The sequence below is a fragment of the Schistocerca piceifrons genome, chromosome 1 (genome assembly GCF_021461385.2).
Source record: "Schistocerca piceifrons isolate TAMUIC-IGC-003096 chromosome 1, iqSchPice1.1, whole genome shotgun sequence".
Classification (NCBI taxonomy): Eukaryota; Metazoa; Arthropoda; class Insecta; order Orthoptera; family Acrididae; genus Schistocerca; species Schistocerca piceifrons.
The window spans coordinates 652,891,663-652,911,467 of record NC_060138.1 but is presented as its reverse complement, the minus strand read 5'-3'; the positions used below and the strand labels follow the sequence as shown (position 1 = coordinate 652,911,467).

At 40.7% G+C, this 19,805-nt stretch overlaps 1 protein-coding gene across 2 annotated transcripts in view; it reads left to right on the top strand.

Moving 5' to 3' along the window:
- LOC124805279 (leucine-rich repeat protein soc-2 homolog) overlaps positions 1-19,805 on the top strand; it is a 107,595-nt gene that overhangs the window by 37,958 nt on the left and 49,832 nt on the right. For both annotated transcript variants that reach the window (XM_047265800.1, XM_047265794.1), the window contains one exon: positions 10,340-10,426. In XM_047265800.1, the coding sequence (XP_047121756.1) occupies positions 10,340-10,426 (87 nt within the window). The remainder of the gene's footprint in view (positions 1-10,339; positions 10,427-19,805) is intronic.

Sequence of the window (19,805 nt, the reverse complement as noted above, 5' to 3'; positions counted from 1 at the left end):
ACAAACTGTGAAAGAAAACAAGTGCAATAAAATACATGTTAATCCAGGAGAACCACAGCACTTGGTAGCAACGTATATATGCAAAAATTTCTCTGTTTTTAAAATTTGTAGTCCTGTTTTAAAAACTCAAATTTATATGTGTATAAGTAATGGAGAGCGTTTTTTCCCTTTTACAGAAAGATAATATGAACCAACTGATGATGTTGAAACTTTTAACGATACATGTCTGGCAAATAAAAGATAAAAATTGTCCTTTTCTCAAGGAGGATCCTCTCTAAAATGAAATCTGGTTCAAAAGACACAGTCGAAAAATGTTGTTGTTGTGGTCTTCAGTTCAGTGACTGGTTTTTTTGCAGCTCTCCATGCTGCTCTATCCTGCCCAAGCTTCTTCATCTCCAAGTAACTACTGCAGCCTACATCCTTCTGAATCTCCTTAGTGTGCCTAGTGTATTCATCTCTTGGTCTCCCTCTACGCTTTTTACCCTCCACGCTCGCCTGCAGTACTAAATTGGTGATCCCTTGGTGCCTCAGAACATGTCCTACCAACCGATCCCTTCTACTAGTCGAGTTGTGCCACAAATTCTTCTTCTCCCCAATTCTGTTCAGTACATTCTCATTATTTACTATCTTCCCATCTAATTTTCAACATTCTTCTGTAGCACCACATTTCGAAAGATGCTATTTTCTTCTTCTCTAAACTGTTCAACGTCCATGTTTCACTTCAATACACGGCTACACTACGCACAAATACTTTCAGAAAACTCTTCATGACATTTAAATCTATACTCGACGTTGAAAAATTTCTCTTCTTCAGAAACGCTTTCCTTGTCATTGCCAGTCTACATTTTATATCCTCTCTACTTCGACCGTCATCAGTTATTTTGCTTCCCATATAGCAAAACTTTTTTTACTACCATAAGTGTCTCATCTCATAATTAGATTCTCTCATTATCACCTGATTTAATTTGGCTACAGTCCATTACACTCGTTTTGCTTTTGTTCATGTTCAACTGCTCTTCCAGATCCTTTGCTGCCTCCGACAGAACTGACACAATTACAATGACATCGGCAAATGTCAAAGTTTTTATTTCTTCTTCATGGATTTTAATTCCTACTCCAAATTTTTCTTTTGTTTCCTTTACTGCTTGCTGAATATACAGATTGAATAACATCGGGCATAGGCTACAACCCTGTCTTACTCCCTTCCCAATCACTGCTTCCCTTTCATGCCCCTCGATTCTTATAATTGCCGTCTGCTTTCTGTACAAATTGTAAATAGTATTTCGCTCCCTGTGTTTTACCCCTGCCACCTTCAGAATTTGAAAGAGTATTCTAGTTGACACTGTCAAAAGCTTTCTCTAAGCCTACAAATGCTAGAAACGCAGGATTGTCTTTCCTTAACCTATTTTCTAAGACAATTCGTAGGGTCAGTATTGCCTCACGCGTTCCAACATTTCTACGGAGTCCAAACTGAACTTCCCCGAGGTCGGCTTCTATCAGTTTTTCCATTCGTCTTTAAAGAATTCATGTTAGTAGTTTACAACCGTGACTTATTAAACCGATAGTTCGGTAATTTTTGCACCTGTCAACACCTGCTTTCTTTGGGTTTGGAAATGTTATATTCTTCTTGAAGGGTGAGGGCATTTCACATGTCTCATACATCTTGCTCACCAGATGACAGAGTTTTGTCAAGGCTGTCAGTAGTTCTAATGTAATGTTGTTTACTCCTGGAGCCTTGTTTCGACTTAGGTCTTTCAGTGCTCTGTCAAATTCTTCACGCAGTATCATGTCTCTCATTTCATCATCATTTACGTCCTCTCCCATTTCCCTAATATTGCCCTCAAGTACATCTTTCTTGTATAGACCCACCATATACTCCTTCCACCTTTCTGCTTTCCCTTCATTGCTTAGAACTGGTTTTCCATCTGAGCTCTTCATATTCATACAAGTGGTTCTCTTTCTACAAAGGCCTCTATAATTTTCCTGTATGCAGTATCTGTCTTACCCCTCGCTCAGTCCGGAACCGCGCGACTGCTACGGTCGCAGGTTCGAATCCTGCCTCGGGCATGGATGTGTGTGATGTCCTTAGGTTAGTTACGTTTAAGTAGTTCTAAGTTCTAGGGGACTGATGACCACAGATGTTAAGTCCCATAGTGCTCAGAGCCATTTGAACCATTTTTTTGTCTTACCCCTAATGATATATGCCTCTACATACTTAATTTGTCCTCTAGCCGTCCCTGCTTAGTCATTCTGCACTTCCTGTCGATCTCATTTTTGAGACGTTTGTATTCCTTTTTGCCTGCTTCATTTACTTATTTTTATATTTTCTCCTCTCAGCAATTAAATTCAGTACCTCTTCTGTTACCCACGGGTTTCTAGCAGCCCTCATCCTTTTACCTACTTGATCCTCTGCTGCCTTCATTTTTTCATCTCTCAAAGCCAATCTTTCTTCCTCCACTGTATTTCCTTCCCCCGTTCTTTCCAATCGTTTCTTAACGCTCTCTCTGAAACTCTCTACAACCTCTGGTTCTTTCAGGTTATTCAGGTCTCATCTCCTCAAATTCCAACCTTTTTGCAGTTTCTTCAGTTTTAATCTACAGTTCATAAGCAATAGATTGTGGTCAGTGTCCACATCTGCCCCTGGAAATGTCTTACAATTTAAAACCTGGTTCCTAAATCTCCTTGTTGCCGTTATATAATCTATCTGAAACCTTCCGGTGTCTCCAGGCCTCTTCCACGTACACAACCTTCTTTCATGATGCTTAAATCAAGTGTTCGCTATGATTAAGTTTGTGCGAAAATTCTAGCAGGCGGCTTCCTCTTTCATTCCTTACCGCCATTCCATATTCACCTACTACTTTTCCTTTTCTTCGTTTTCTTACTACCGAATTCCAGTCCCCCATGACTATTAAATTTTGGATTTCCTTCACTATTTTATCTCATCATACATTTCTTCAATCTCTTCATCATCTGCGGGGCTAGTTGGCATATAAACTTGTACTACTGGGGTCGTGGTAGGCTTCGTGTCTATCTTGGCTACAATAATGCGTTCACTATGCTGTTCGTAGTAGCTTACACGCGCTCATCTTTTTTTATTCATTATTAAACTTACTCCTGCATTATCCCTATTTGATTTTGTACTTATAACCTTGTATTTACCTGTCCAGTAGTCTTGTTCCTTCTGTTACCGAGCTTCACTAATTCCCACTATATCTAACTATATCCATTTACCTTTTTAAATGTTCTAACCTACCCACCCAATTAGGGGATGTGACATTCCACGTTTCGATCCGTAGAAATCCAGTTTTGTTTCTTCTTATAACGACGCCCTCCTGTGTAGAGCCCGCCAGGAGACCCGACTGGGGACTATTTCACGTCCGGAATATTTTACCCAAGAGGAATCCATAATCATTTGACCATACAGTAAAGCTGCATGCCTTCGGGAAAAAATACGGCTGTAGTTTCCCCTTGCTTTCAGCCGTTCGCAGTACCAGCACAGCAAGGCCGTTATGGTTAATATTAGAAGGCCAGACCGTCAATCATCCAGACTGTTCCTCCTGCATCTACTGAAAAGGCTGCTGCCCATCTTCTGGCCTCTGCAGGCAACCTCCCCCCCCCCCCCCCCCTCACCCTCCACCGTTGTGGTTGCACCAACGATACGGCTAAGTGTATCGCTGAGGCACGCAAGCCTCCTCACCAACAGCAAGGTCCATGGTTCAAGGGGAGCGGGGAGGGTGTGGCGGGCGAATCCTGAGATGTACGAGCGATAAATTTACCCACATCGTCTAACGAGAACCCAGATCAAGTGTAAAATGAAAAACACGAAACATTGTGGTTTAGAAGTAGCTGGCTTGGTTCATTACTTGCTGCCGTGAATTTTTAACATTTCAGGTGTACCACTCTTATTCGCACTGGTGCTTCAGACTGCGTATTTGCTAGAAGAGTGGTTTCTATGTACCACTACAGTTATTAGTAATCTCAGTGAGATAGCCGAAATGGTGGCTAAACATGTCCAAATCGGATAAATCTGAACCGTGAAACAAACTGACAGGCACACGTCCAAATGATAGGCTGTTAGAAAAATAAAAAAATAAAAAAAAAAAACCATAGCGTTTATGTTAGAAAATAAATAAGAGCGGTGCAACATGTCTATTTGATCGTACTTATTATTATTCAAAATACGAGTAACTTACATAAATGCATACATCCGTACACATGGGCTAAGAGGAGCACAGCTAATGAACGAAGAGACAAGAGAAGGAAGCAATACAAAAAAATCCAGAGTTATCAATATTTTAAGCTTATACACTACGCAAGTCTCTTTTTATCATAAAATAAATTATGTTCACGTAAAATAGTCCACAAAGAAAATATTGTGTCTCTACAATTTGTAGTTGAATTTAAAGTAGTTGGCGTATGACAGCTGGCGGCTAGGCCGCTCCCACAAAACACCAGTGTGAACGTGGTGCTGCCGGCACCTTCTGTGTGGCCGCGCGAAGCATCCTGACAGACAGTTCTCAGTGAGTCACTGCACAGTGAAGACGTCAGTACCATACGTATATTTCACGTTTTTTAAGTGATTTTTGTAAGAGACAATGAGACTAGACTTCAGACTTCATATTTTCTACGAGTTTACCACCGACAGAATTCGTAAAACTAAAGAGACCAACCCCATCCTGATAGGCTGAACAATATCAAACCTAGTGCGATACGAAACACTGCAGAGACCCTTCGACATGTAACGTTTCATGAACGAGAAATTTTCACCAGCTTGAAAGAAATTAATGTATCTCTGAATTGAATTAAAATTAAGAGAACATTTCTGATATGCTAAGAGTCTGTACAGATAGGTGTACTATACGTGAAGCGATTTTCTATCATCAGTGCGAGTGAAGCGCTATGGTGGTGGCCTGTATATTGTCGTGATGACGTCACAACTGAGGACTTTAACGTCAGATTGCAGCTGATTTAAATTATACTATACACGTCTGTTTTCCGCACGCCACATTATGGTGTGTGACTGATTGTACAGTACCACTGTCGCTTCTTCTAGATCCCGTTCCACTTGTGAATAGTGCGCGAACGACTTGTGAGTATCAACGTAGTGTATTTGTTCATTATGATGCTGAAGTTAACAAAGTTATGATTTAAATAGAGGATGTTTTCACAAGGACTTTGACTGCTATATTTAGACACTTCCTTACTTCTTGTCACTTCCAATGAACGACGAACTTTCTGAGCAAGTTGATGGCGTCCCAATGGGTAACCCACTAGGCCTTGATGAGACACCTGTGGTCTGTTTTTACGGTAACATAGAAGAATTCTTTCGTTATCCAAATAAAATAAATTGAAAAATCATGGCCGGCCGAAGTGGCCGTGCGGTTCTAGGCGCTGCAGTCTGGAACCGCGAGACTGCTACGGTCGCAGGTTCGAATCCAGCCTCGGGCATGGATGTGTATGATGTCCTTAGGTTAGTTAGGTTTAACTAGTTCTAAGTTCTAGGGGACTAATGACCTCGGAAGTTGAGTCCCATAGTGCTCAGAGCCATTTGAAACATTTTTTTGAAAAATCATGCTTACCATGGTGAAACGGCAGGGAGCGTGTTGGGAAGTGGAGCTGAACCCAGTGCAAAAGAATTCCACCAAATAACATTTATTTAACAGTTTTTCGGATCCGGAGTTCAAGAAAGACACAGAAAATACACAATAAAAGACAAACAAACAAGCACACAATCTTCAATAAAAAGCAGGCTTTAAGTAATGAAAGCCGTAAGATTATTACATCTCCAATAAACTCGAGTAAGGAATATTCGCAGTTAAATATATTTACTTTAAAATTACACTAAACGACATCAACATCCCTCTACATGATGCAGGTGGCAGGAAAGCTTTAAATTTATGTCACTAGTGTTCTTCAAAAGAGTCTATGTTCGAAAAGTCAGAATTGTTTAATAACGGCAGACAACCCTGAAAATTTCTTAATAATCAAGAGCCTTTATAGTTTCGACGAAGTCGCTTTGATTATACCAGATAAACGTTATTGAAGACTTTCACCAAGACAGTATACGTAGAAAACCTACCAGAAAGACCTTAAGACTAGAGAGTAGAGCAGGCAATATAAAGTAAACACATCTTAAAATGTCATTCTAGTAAAGGAAATTAACATACAATTACTAATTTTCATTCATAGAAAGCAAGTTTTGGTCTCATCAAAAAGGCAATGGCCAAAATTATTGTTCTGACAATTATTTAAACGTTCACTATCTATCATTTAACCTAATTTTGGACAGAATTATTTCTAACGATGGACTACCAGCCAGATAGTACACAACCATACATGACATAAAATGTACCACACTCGAAACTTTTATTGACACACAAGACAACATACAGGGGATAGGCAAAATGATGCAGATACCTGTACTTACTTGGGAATGGTTTATTGATAAGTGGTTGGACCCGTATTTGCCCGTAATACAGCTGCGATTCTTCTTCGAATACTGACGTATAATGATTGTATAGTCTGCATGGGAATTTTATGCTACTCTGCGATCAGAACCTCTTCTAAGCGAGGCGGAAAGGTGCTCCGGAGTCTGTGCTCCAACACTGCCCACAAGGGTTCGATAACGTTGAAGTTTGTGGACTGTGCTGGCCAGGGAAGACGCTGCAGTTCAGTTGCATGCTCCTCATACCACGATTGTGCTGCCCTGGCTGCGTGAATGGGTGCATTATTCGTCCTGAAATATGGCATCATTGTTGGAAAACAACATTTTCATCACTGGCGCACCTGATCATCTAAAACGTTCTCATGATTGTTGGATGTAACACGCCCTTTGAGAGTAATAATGGGACCAGCAGAATACGACGATATGGTTGCCCACACCGTCACACTTTCACTTCCACGCTTAACCGTTGGAAACAAGCAAACAGGATCGTACTCTTCTTTGGCGTTCTCCAGACATACACCCAGCCTGATGTTGGAAACAACGAAAGCGTTGACTCGTCGAACCATATGACGTGTTTCCACTGATCAGCCGTCCAGCATTTATGCTCCTGACACCATGTTTTACGCTTATTTGTGTTGGTTGCCGTCACTAATGGTTTCGGTATAGCAGCTACTCCGTGAATATTCACTTTATGGGTTTCTCGGCGGACGAAGATGGCTATTGAGCTCTGTAGTCACTTTAGCCACCATAGTTTTGTATTGTTTTCACACAATTCGTGTTAGTGTACGACGATCTCTGACATTTAGTTTTGATTTGCGCCCACTGTTATGTTTACACGGTGTTTTTTTCCATGCTTTGTGTAGCTGTCATGACTTTTGAAACAGTTGCTCTTGAAACATTCAATAAGTTGGCTGTCTTGGTTACTAATGCTCCAGCTAATCGGGCCCCCACAATCTGCCCTCTCTGGAACTCTGTTAGGTCTTTCATTGCACGTCGACTTCGGCCTATGAATGCAAATACGAAGTGTGCACTACTCTTAAACACCATGCACTGATGCCTAGTCCGTACTGGAGATGCACAGTCCAGCGCGACACGTGCCTGACCTTCGTTGTTGACCATCAAACACAACCATCCCATTACTCCCAATGTTCACATTATTTTACCTATCCACTGTATGTGATCAGTTAGCCATGGAGAGACTGAAAATTTAATAAATGGAACGTGAAATTTATGATTTGACCAGCAATTTTAATACAGTAAGTTTTTCAGATTACATGATACTTTAACTACTGTGCCACAGAAATTATTATTATTATTATTGTACTCACTCCTTTTATGATGGAGTACACTTATTAAATTTCCTTAAGTTTGACATCTGACAGAGGTGCCAAGACACACAAACAACTATACAACCATCTTACCAAACCTTCTTAGCATGGACTGATTACATGCTACATTACGTTATATTACATTTCAATAATACTTGCAAAATAATGAATGAGACATTTTGTAATGATGTGGAACATGTGAATTTAACACAAGTTTTCTGTACACAGTTATTTTTCTTTCTTTTTTTACGGTTACTACTTCAAATCTAAAAAGTCATCTATTGAGTAGAAGGAATTATTATTGAGGAATTCTTTTAATTTGTGTTTTAATTCTGGTTGGTTACCTTTCAGGCTTTTCATGGTATTTGGTTAATGGCCGAAGATTTTTGTGGCAGCAAAATTCATTCCTTTCTGTGCCAAAGATTTATCCCAGAACAGTGAGGATTATCCTTTCTTCTGGTGCTGTAGCTATGCACTTTGCTATTGTTTTTGAATTGGGATATGTTATTAATAATAAATTTCGTAAGTGAATATGTGTATTGCGAAGGTACTGTGAATATCCAGAGTTCATTAAACAAAGGTCTGCAGGGTGCTCTTGGGTATGCCCACGCTATTATTCTGATTACACACTTTTGTGTATTGAATACTTTTTCTCTTAACGATGAATTACCCCAAAATATTATGTCATATGAAAGCAGTGGATGAATATAGGGATAGTAGGCTAATTTACTGGTAAGTTTATTACCAAAATTTACAATAATCCTAATATTGTAAGTAGCCAAACCTAAATGCTGTTCAGATCAACAAAGTGTTTCTCCCAATTCAACTGCTCATCAGTGTACACTCCCAGAAATTTTGAATATTCCGCCTTAGCGACAGACTTCTGTTCAGAGTCTATATTTATCAATTGTGTTATGTCATTTACTGTACAGTACTGTATATGCTGTGTTTTCTCAAGATTTAGTGAGAGTTCATTTCTAGAAAACCGCTTAGTAACTTTCTTAAAGCCATTATTTACTATTCCCTCAGCTAATTCTCGTTTGTTCAGTATGATTACTATTCTTGTATCATCAGCAAAAAGCACTAGCTTTGAATATAGAGTGGCAAATCACTAACATATATTATGAACAATAAAGGACCCAAGACTGAATCCTGTGGGACACCATTCTTGACACTTCCTAAACTAGAGGACTCTCCCCGTTTTTGCAGACCATCTTTACTGTTAATTTCAACTTTCTACATTCATCCAGTTATATGTGACCTAAAGAATTTGTGCACTTGTCCACTCATACGAAAATACTTGAACTTACGTAGAAGAATTTCGTGACTCAATCAGTTAAAAGCCTAATACAAGTCGTATTTGTTGAGCTCAGTCCATCAGGCTAATTTTATAGCAACCACTCAGTAGGTTCAATTAGAAGTGATACAACACAATTCCAAAAACAGCTGTGTTTGGTGTACCCCGAATCTTGTAGTAATTTGCATTGTACGTGATGATTTCAAAAAGGAAGGTTTCCTCCAAAAAAAAAAAAAAAAAAAAAAAAAATAGCATACAGAGGCGAACCAAAATACATATCATTTAATCGTTCTTGCAGAGCTGTATCGGAACACCAGCGAGACTGACCATGCTTCTACGTATTCTACCAATAGTAGTAAACCGTATAATATCGGCGCTTATCGCCGGTACAGAACGTGGGCGGAATGAGACGCAACGGGCTTTTCAGCATTCACCACTTAACGGAGAACGTCTACTAAGCTTGGAGCCTACATATGCAGAATGGCGAAGATGAACAAAGAAACAATTTACCCCTCAGTCCGTTATTCTGCTGTGAAATTGTGCCAATGTCGGATTTCTTATGGAGCTTTGCCCAGAAATGTATTGCAGAACAGAGATCACAGGGCAGGTTCGGCATCTGACAACAAACATTGCATCCTCCTCCATGCTCACAGGCCTTCTGCCGATAACAAGAAGCCACGTTAAGAACGACATACTGCATTCTATATGCTAGGACCTCATCATTCGAAAGAAAAACCTGGTGTGGTATTCCAAACGCGCGAATTTTTTTCACTAGGAGGCAGTAAGACAGTGTGGAATGCTTTCCGGAAGTCAAGGAGACAATAAACAAAATTCAGCCTCTGCAGGAATCTCCTTTATTTAAGGTTACCTCTTTCGCAAGATTATCCTTCACCTTAAGTATTTTAAATTGTGAAAATATAAATATATGTTAATGCATAAATCACCAGCCTAGAAATTATTTAGGCCGTGACATTAGGACCCTCGCATGGCTAAACTAGATTCAACATTCTTGAAACCAATGTTATCTTAAGTAGTCCTTGTCATGTAAAGCATTACATTCCACGAGTCATGTGTCACGTCTGTAGAGGATGCTTGTGTACGAATTGGAATTACAGTAATCTTTCAGCACCAGGTGCATTTGTTTTGCAGAGTACTACATTATAAAATTCTATAATATGTTTTTCTGTGCATTGCGTCAAAGGAACAGGCACCATACATGTCTTAACATGTAAAACGCTGTTGCTAATATTGTTAACTGTCTCCTAACAGGAGCTGGATTTGAGCCACAATAAGCTGATGGAGGTACCACATGCTTTTCTGGAAAAAACAAGCCACCTCGCCGAGCTCTTCCTGCAGGTAATACTATGTATTCATACAGATTTAATTTACGATACTGTAGGACAAATTGTATTCAAGATTATATTATGAAATGGAAATACAACGCCGCTAGCTGATGAATTGCAAGAGGCACATAGTTGGATATTCTTTGTGATATTGCTTGAATGCAGGGCCAATTAGCTATAAATCCTGTAGCTGCTGTAACTAGGGCAATTAAATTTCTTCGCTTAATACTTCTGCAGTTATTACAGGAGGATTCTACAGAAGTCGTTAGCTGTATAGAGTTGTCATAAACATGCCTATAGTGAACAAATAATACCCACGGTATTTGTAATATGGAGGACTAAGTTAAACACGTGTTCAACTTTCTCTAAATGATGAACGCGAGCACCACTGACAGGTTCATGTGATGTGGTCGACATTTTGTCGAGCTGTTTTAAATACACAGTTCAGTCGCACTAATGTGGCTACCATCCATGTGCGAAGTCAAAGTGTAATAGCCACTTACAGACGGCATGTGGCAGCACTAGCAGTGCAGGTTATTGAAAGCTTGTCAGGGGGACGCAGAAAAGAGTGCAGTCGTTGTCGTAATGCAGAAACGGAGAGATTTATCTCTACGTCCAGAAGAAAGTGATCATTGGCTTTCTCAAGGATGGGAGCAGTTCCAAAACGGTTAAGTTGGGAAACCCGGTGCCGCTGTGATTAAACTATACCGTGCATGGCAAAATGGCGCTACGGAAAATCTTGCACTAAAGAAGCTGTGGTGAACCAAGGACCATAGATAACAGTTGTGACAGGATGTAAGTTTGGACGAGGGCCGTTTATTAGCGTGAGAAAATAAAATGCCTACAGCTGTCCCTATGCTTTTATTTATTTTGTTGCAACCAGTTTCGGCGCTTCAATGCGCCATCTTCAGGCCGTAGTTGATGCGGAAGGGATTGACACGATCCATTAGTGGCCACCATAAGTGCATACGCAGATTATCTGAAAACTTAGGTGTCAGCATTCTAACCACCAACTGCCAGCTGAGTTGCTGAGACGACGATGCGATGTATATAGGGATCGTGTCAACCACTTTCGCATCAACTACAGCCATTCCCTGGGTGATCTTGACATTCTGGAAGGCACACTCGATCACCACAAGTACGCATCTGTTCTTGTGGACCATGTCCAGCCCTACATGCAGCCTCGGCACGATGACGTCCACCAGCAGGAAAGTGCAACGTGTCACAGGGCCCGCAGTGTGTGTGCGTAATTCGAAGGGCACCTAGCGCAGATGGTCATGACACTGCAGTCGTCACGGCTTCACTTTCCAGTCGATACCTTCCAGGACGTCATTCTCTTCCTCCACGTCTCGCAGGCGCCAGAACTAAAAGAGGTGAGTATTCAAGCTTTTGACAGGTTGTCATATTAATGTGACTGGACTGTGGGTAAAGGGGTATTTAAAGAACACTGTGACGGACTGGCTTTGTCCTCATCTTTACAGCTGATATTTCAATGGAGCACATCAAACAGATAGCTTTAAGCGACACGGAACTAAATAAGTCTTGTTGGTTTCGCTAGGTGGATGACATATTTGTTGCACAGTGACAACAGAGAAGAATTACATGAATTCATGATTTTATTAGCAGCATTCATCCAAAAATCGACTTCACCATGATAACGGAAAGTGAAGTCGTTCTCCTCTTCTAGATGTGCTGATGTGCAGAAGATCTGACAGTACCCTAGGGCATAGAAAGTGTATGAAGCCTGTCAATACAAACAGGTGTTTAGAAGCCTCTTTACACCACCATCCAGCCCAGAAGGAAGTCGCTCCGAGAACGCTATTTTCGCGTGCATTCCGCATTAGTGACAGTACGAGCTAGCCATCAAAGGCAATTTTTCTTAGGTAAACATTGATGGTTAACGGCTATGATAACCTTATCGTAAATAGGGAGGCGTTAACAATAATAATGCAAAGCAGAAGAACGAGGACCTCCCTCACTTTTTGTAAGGTTACAGATTATTTCTGGAGTAACCGACCGCATGTGCAGAATGCTTCTGAGGAATGGTATAATGAGTACAGTCTTCAGTCAATATAGGACAGAAGACGTCTTCCAAACTAGAGCTAACTTGCAGTGATAAAGTATGTATCGGCTAAACTGGAAGGTCAATAAAAAAAACTGTTGAAAAGAACGAACGCCACACTGAATTAACGAAGCACCAACAATACTATGACCATATTATGAACTTGAATCACAAACGAGTGCTATTCAGCGAAAGTAATATTTGGAGGAATAACATCCGTGTAGCAGTTGAAATAAATAAGAATGTGCACAATTTTCATAGAGATGACGACTGCCGCCACCCATCTTCATGGTTATCCGTTGCCACGGAGTAGAGACCCAGCCACGACAGGCGACGAACATAACCAGCTACCGGAAAACAATCAACGTGGCACAAGAATAATATTTTGGAGTCCCCCCCTCTCTTTCAGTACCTGCTTTCCGTATTGACCCAATGATGAGCCCATCAAGACTGAAGACGTGTGCCCAGGAACTCTACTTCTCTTGAAAAGCGCGTGGAAATGGTATTTTATAAGTGAAAATTCCTTTTAGACAGTGTTCAGCCAACCAGGAGCACCAACGGAATTTTGTAGAAGATCGCAGCAGAGAGATAGAACTATCGAGCATTGAAGAAACTTGTACAGGAATACGACGCGATCTAGCGACTCAGAAGTTATTATTATCAAAATTTTAGAGCTTCTTCAAAGATACTTTATGAGTATTTTGGTGTACGGTACCAGTGATCTCCTGTGTCTCGTCACACGGTAATGACGTTTCAGTTAATTTCTTACTCACATGTATCTTCCAGTCTGAACTGTACTGAAAATCGCTGCGCAAATGTGCAAATCTCAATGATACGTGCTTTATGTCTTGTTTGGAAACAAACTTCTTCCATTGACTCATAGAACTCGCTGCCGATAACAGTAAGACTTGCTTAACTCCTTGATCCCAAGTTTATATTCAGTACTGTTCAGTTCTGTCTCGCATTTGTTTTCCGACAGTGTTAGTTGCACGTCAACTGTGATACACATCAGTATGGATAGGTTTACTATTGCAGAGCTGTTCCACATATAATTCGTGTGTGACCGCTTCATGATGTGATGAAAATACAGTCGTTTCAGCTACTAATGTTGGTATCATTCATCACAAGAAGACATCTTGATGAAGGCTGCGTACAAAAGTAGCTGAAACGTTTGTAGCTATATTACGTCATCTTGGGGTCAAACGTAAAAAATCATTTTAGCGAGGTGGTCATCAAGTTCCAGTGCCACAAAATTTTAATTACATTATCCTGTATATTTTCTGGCTGTGATACAAGTATGACTTTGGTAGAGTCCTCTGTCTCTGCCTGATTTAAAATTTTCATATTTAGGATTTGAAAATAGGAACTGTGGACGTACAACAATATTATTTAGTTAGTGACCTTTCTTATGCTTACAAGACCTCATTCTACAATAATAAAGTTCGAAATTTTTAAAAACGTATTACATTCGGAGACTGTAGTAAACATCATTTTCTAAATGCTTAGTTGAAACAGTGTAATATACACGGTAAATAAATGTGAATGGAATAATTCAGAAATTTACATTATTTACTGTAAAACACTCTTTATGCATGCTTTTTTAGGCTTCCGTACCTCAGTCGGTAAAATGGCAGCCCTTATAGGATGACTTCGCCGTGCGTCCATCTGTCTGCCTGTTGCTCTATTAAGACATCTGTTTCTCAGGAACTGGTATAGGTATCGGTTTGAAATTTACGTCAGGGACTAAGCCCTAAGATCACTTGGTGGCGAATGAGATGTAAGCTTCTAAGTCAATGTAATCAAAAGAAACGGTCAATTATGTCACATATTTTGATAATCGCAAACTCATTCATCAGAACCAGTAGGGTACTTTCCGTTAATCTAGAATCATAAAATTCGGCAATAGGCAAGTTTTTACAGTACTTTTAAAAGAAAAATTCGAAAATTGCCAATTTGGAATTACATGAGAGAAAAAAATTGTCACCATACGCTGTCTGTCTGTCCGTCTGTCTGTCCGTCTACTAAGACGCCTGTTCTCAGGAGTGTGTAGAGTTATCAAGTTGAAATTTATGTGAAAGTTGTGATGTCCCTTGGCGGTGTAAATAATTTAAGCTACTAATTCAATACACTCAAAAGCTACGGTCACACATTCCACATATATTGATACTCGTAAACTTGACCCATCAAAACCCATAGATGAAACATCTACATTCTTGTCGGGCCTGGCGGTATGGACTCGGCGCAACTGCGCAGCGTATTCCGTCCGGGGACTGGTCACGATGCGTAATAACAAAAAACTGACTTAAAATCTCATCGACAGAATTTGTACGGTGTCATTTGACATCTACATAAAACCACGTGAAGAAAAAGGAAAGAAAAAGGAGAGGAACGATGAAGAAACATCTTTAAAAAAGCTGTGAATTCGGTTCCTGGAACTCTTAGAGATCGCGAGATCGGACCTCGGCCGGACCATCGATTTTCCGTCTTCGCTTCAACCTAGCCATCACCTCTCAGCGATTTGAGGAGCTTTCAGACACAGCATGTACTTCGGATTCCACGTTAAACTGTAAGTCTCTTCCCTCGTCTGGACAATTGCGGTAGTATAAGAAGACGCAAGTCGCCGAGGTGGCGTCCAGTAGGAAGACTTTCACCAGTCCACGGAGCCACGCGAAATTATTACCATCTATGCAGACAATTAAGTTTCTACGGAACAGAGTGCGAGTCCTATTGACAGATGACATTTATTTGGTGCATACTATCAAAATCACAAAGCTGATCACGTTCTGATTGTTTTCACGTGAAATAATGTAAGATGTTCCAATCCTCTAAATAATTCATAAGATCGTAGTAACATTACAAAATGTTTCATGACACACTGCCCTCTCCTTCCCCCCCCCCCCCCCACCCCCCAAAAAATCAGTTACTTTAAGGTGGCATAGTTATATAACAGTTAATTATCTTTATTCATTAAACTAGGAAAAATTACGTATACCGGTGGTGTTACTGATATTAGTAGGGCGGTTCTTAGTGTTTTTGTTTTTCATGTTGGTATTCCGGTAGATATGAATTTATTTATCAATTGTCATTTTTCATTTGTAGTTCACTGTTGCTAATTGAGTTTACATATTGTCATTTTGTCATTTGGAAATAAGAAGTGGAGCTGCGGACGCTGCAAAATGGAGTACGAAGTGGAGAAACTGGAACATTTCCGACATATTCTTCTGTTTGAGTTCAATAGAGGGGTGACAGCAATGGAGGCACCCAGAAACATTTCGACCGTGTTTGTAGATAATACCACTGGGCAGAGCACGGCAAGACAACAATTTTCTCGTTTTAAGGACGATTATTTTCACATTAGTGACTCTTCGCGTTCAGAAATACTTCTGGAGTTTTAAGAAGATCGTTTAAACGCACTGATCCACAATTATCCACGGCAGAGTATTCGAGGACTGGCAGATGTGAGTGAATGTGTTTATTCCACAGTCGCGCGACATTTGCATCCAGTGGGGAACGTTCAAAAATCGTATCTATGGGTACAGCATGCTCTAACCAAAATTATAAAAAATCAGCGGATGGTCATATATGCATCTCTGCTTGTTCGTCATCAAATGGCTCGTGAACGACGCTGACCATTGCTATCCCGTATCGCTGCTGGTGACGATAAATGGTGTCTTTACGCCAACATAAGGAAAAGAAAGAAATGTTTGAGCCCAAACAAAGCAGCAACTCCCCGTAAGAAAGACCTGCGACGCACTCATAACATAATGTTAGCCATGTGATGGAACAGGAACTACGCGCTGTTTTACGAATTGCTTCCCCTTTTTTCAACAAATGTGGCGTCTGGTAGACACAGTCCAACAACAACGACCAGGAATACTGCCTGAAATGATGCTGCTCCAAGAAAGCGTCCGCCCGCCCGAGTTCTATTAGACTAAATAAATAAATGGACAAGTAAATAAAAAGATAAAAATAAAATTACAGAAGCTGTGTCGGGGTGTCATTCCGCACCCATCTTATTCCCCTATCTTGCGCCCTCAGATTTTCACCTTCTCCCCTCTCTATCGAACGGTTTCCAAGGAAATTCCTTCACGGATGGAACCATGTGATTTTTCCACAACCGTGGAGTCGAAAAACTTTGGCAGTCGTAAATAGTGAAGGATAAAATATTATTTATGACTAAAGTCACTATTATGTGGATCTGTTGGGGTTATTGAACATAATGGAAAAACGCTACAAATTTCACTAATAAGCCAGAACAGTATGATTACTGTCCACCAAGGCAAAGGGCAGATTATTATAACACAGAACCTGTGAACGATTATCTCGAAAACGGCGAAGCTGGTCGAATGTTCACGTGCTACTGTCATGAGCATTTACGGAAAGAGGTAGATTGACAGTGAAACTAACACTACGCACCAAATGGTTAGATGTCCACTTTTTTTTCACAGAACGTGGTTTCGGAAGCTTGTCTGCTCTGTAAAGTAGTATAGATGGTGATCTGTGGCATGTGTCGAAAGAGCACAATGCTGGTGTACGTATATGTGTTTCGGAGTGCGCCGTTCAACCTACATCGTTTAACATGGAGCTCTGCAGCAGATCGCCCTTACGTGTTCACATGTTGACCTAGCGACGTCAGTTACGATTGCATGGATACGGGACCATCGGGATTCGACCGTGGATCAATGGAAACGTGTCGGTTCTTCGGGTGAATCACATTACCTATACACCAAGTCGATAGTGGTCTCCACAAACGCCGTCATCGAGGTGAACGGCACCTCGAAACGTGCAGCGCGCTACGGACGCAGGCTGGTGGGAGCAGTATTATGCTTTGGAAGAGTTTCTGTGGCGCTTGCATGGGACCTGTCGTAGTAATAGAAGAGACGATGACAGCTGCGAACCAGCTGCAGCCCTTTATGCTTAAGTCACTCCCGACGGCGATGTTACCTTTCAGCAATATAACTGTCCTGTCACCGACCCAGAACGCTGGTACAGTTGTTTGAGGAGCATTATAGTGAACTCACATTGATTTCTCGGCGACCAAATTCGCCTGATGTAAATTCTGTGGCACCCATCTGAATCGGTATCGGGCGCCATCACCGCGAATGCAAATCAGCGGACCGTTATTTACGCGAATTACATGACCTGTGCGTAGACATATAATGCCAAATAGCTCCACAAACCTGCCAACAAGCTGTCGGATCCCCGATACGCAAAATCAGTGATGTATCTCGTTCCAAAGATGGACGAACAATCTATTAAGCTGCCAGCCGGGGTGGCCAAGCGGTTCTAGGCGCTACAGTCTGGAACCGCGCGACCGCTACGGTCGCAGGTTCGAATCCTGCCTCGGGCATGGATGTGTATGACGTCCTTAGGTTAGTTAGGTTTAAGTAGTTCTAAGTTCTAGGGGACTGATGACCCCAGATGTTAAGTCCCATACTGCTCAGAGCCATTTGAACCATTTGAATCTATTAAGCAGGTGGTCATAATGTTTTGGCTCATCAGTGTATGCAGCAACCTAATATTTGACAACGTTGATCTCACTAGCTATAATGATATCACTGAAATATAGTCGCTTTTTCCTTACTGACGTCATCAGCAGTTGTGCGAATATTCTCCGTAAATCCGGCAAACTGAAATGTAATGTATTTATATATCAGCGGATGTAAATGAAGAAAAAGAAACACTATAGAAGAGTATTTTTTGTTATTTATTCCACGCATATAGTTACAGCAACTGCAAAACATTGCTGCTTGCGATTCGCCTAACGGGAGAACAGCTGCTCAAACCATTTTCTCTGAGTACGAATTTATTCCAGTCAGACCTCAAGATAAGATTTACTTTCCTTTCTTTTCTGTTCCTGTGTTTGATATGTGTGGAAGAAAAAGGAACCAGGCCGTGGGAGGATTATTATTAAGATAATAAATAAGATGTCCATATTGTACATGTCTCGCTCTGAGACTGATTCGAAGAGACTACATAATAGCGCAGATTACTGCTGTTTGTTAGGAGAACAGCGTAAAACATAGGCAACGGTACAGATAACGTGAACTTTTTCCTCTGCCAAAATTCTGTTATTATGCTGAAATCCTTAGAGAATATGCTGACCCCGACGGTCCAATCGTGATACCATGGAGCAAGTGTATGAATATTACAACACGAGAAGGTCTGCGCCAGTGTAAACCCATTTACATAGCACATGGTCTTATTCTGTTGAAGTTGCCGCAAAACATATGAAATTAGCGTGGAACAACATATTATTAAAACAGGCAAAACATAACAAACAAAAGAGAAAACGAAACACAGAAACAAGGTCAAAAATAAAATATTTAACTCAACCGTGATTTGTAGACACACATGTATTTTAAGAGGAAGTGTTTTTTCACTAATATAGTGCTGTATGAAGAAAAGTGTGTATGTGACGCGAAGAGAGGTATACTGGCAGATGGAAGCCGGAGAACGACTGACTATGATCTGCAGGGAATATTATCACCTGTGTGTAAACATCAAACTACAAGCAGTGATATGGCGAACACAAGTCGTGTCTGGGTGTTAAGACTGACTTCCCTCCAGAACGCAACGCTGCGCTAACACTCTCATTTACGCTCTTGGATATGGAAGCCTTAACAGAGTAGTAATAACGCAGAAGCAATTCCGTCTGCAACATTCGCTGACACTGCAGTAGACTACTTAAAATTCTTTAATTACGCATGTCAGCCGCGGTGGTTTAAAGTGCAGTCAGCAAATCAGTTATCATTACGGTGATAGCTTCCGTCTGGAAGCGAATCCTTCACTTTCACAGAAACTGGTACTTAAACTAGCTAGTAGGTGAATCTTGGCTCTAATGTTTGGTATAAACATATGAGACACACATGAAAATATTCCGTAGCGTTCGATTTGGATTTAATAAACCTTATCAGTGGCAGCCTGGTACGATTTTAAGTAGCGAAGTACTTTATTTAATACCATTCACATCTATTTCACATATTGTTCTTCACAGTCCGCTTTTTAAATTGATGGAATACTAATTTTATTTGCTGCCGTTTTATTGGGTTAGCTTCAGACTCATATTCAGTTTCCAACAGTCGGCAGCAGATGACATACGCGTTCTCATTAACACAATTACGCTTTTTTTCTTATTCAAGAGCTTACAAGAACGAACTTAGGAGAAGTTACTATGCATTTATACGTGATGGGAAATGATTTTGAACAACATAGTCAAAATACGAACAGAATGTATAAAGAGGTGTACACGAGTGGCTGCTTCTCTTCAATGAGGAATAGTGTGAGAGACCCTTCGAGTCTAGGGTGAGCTTCAAGTAGTTTTCAAGTA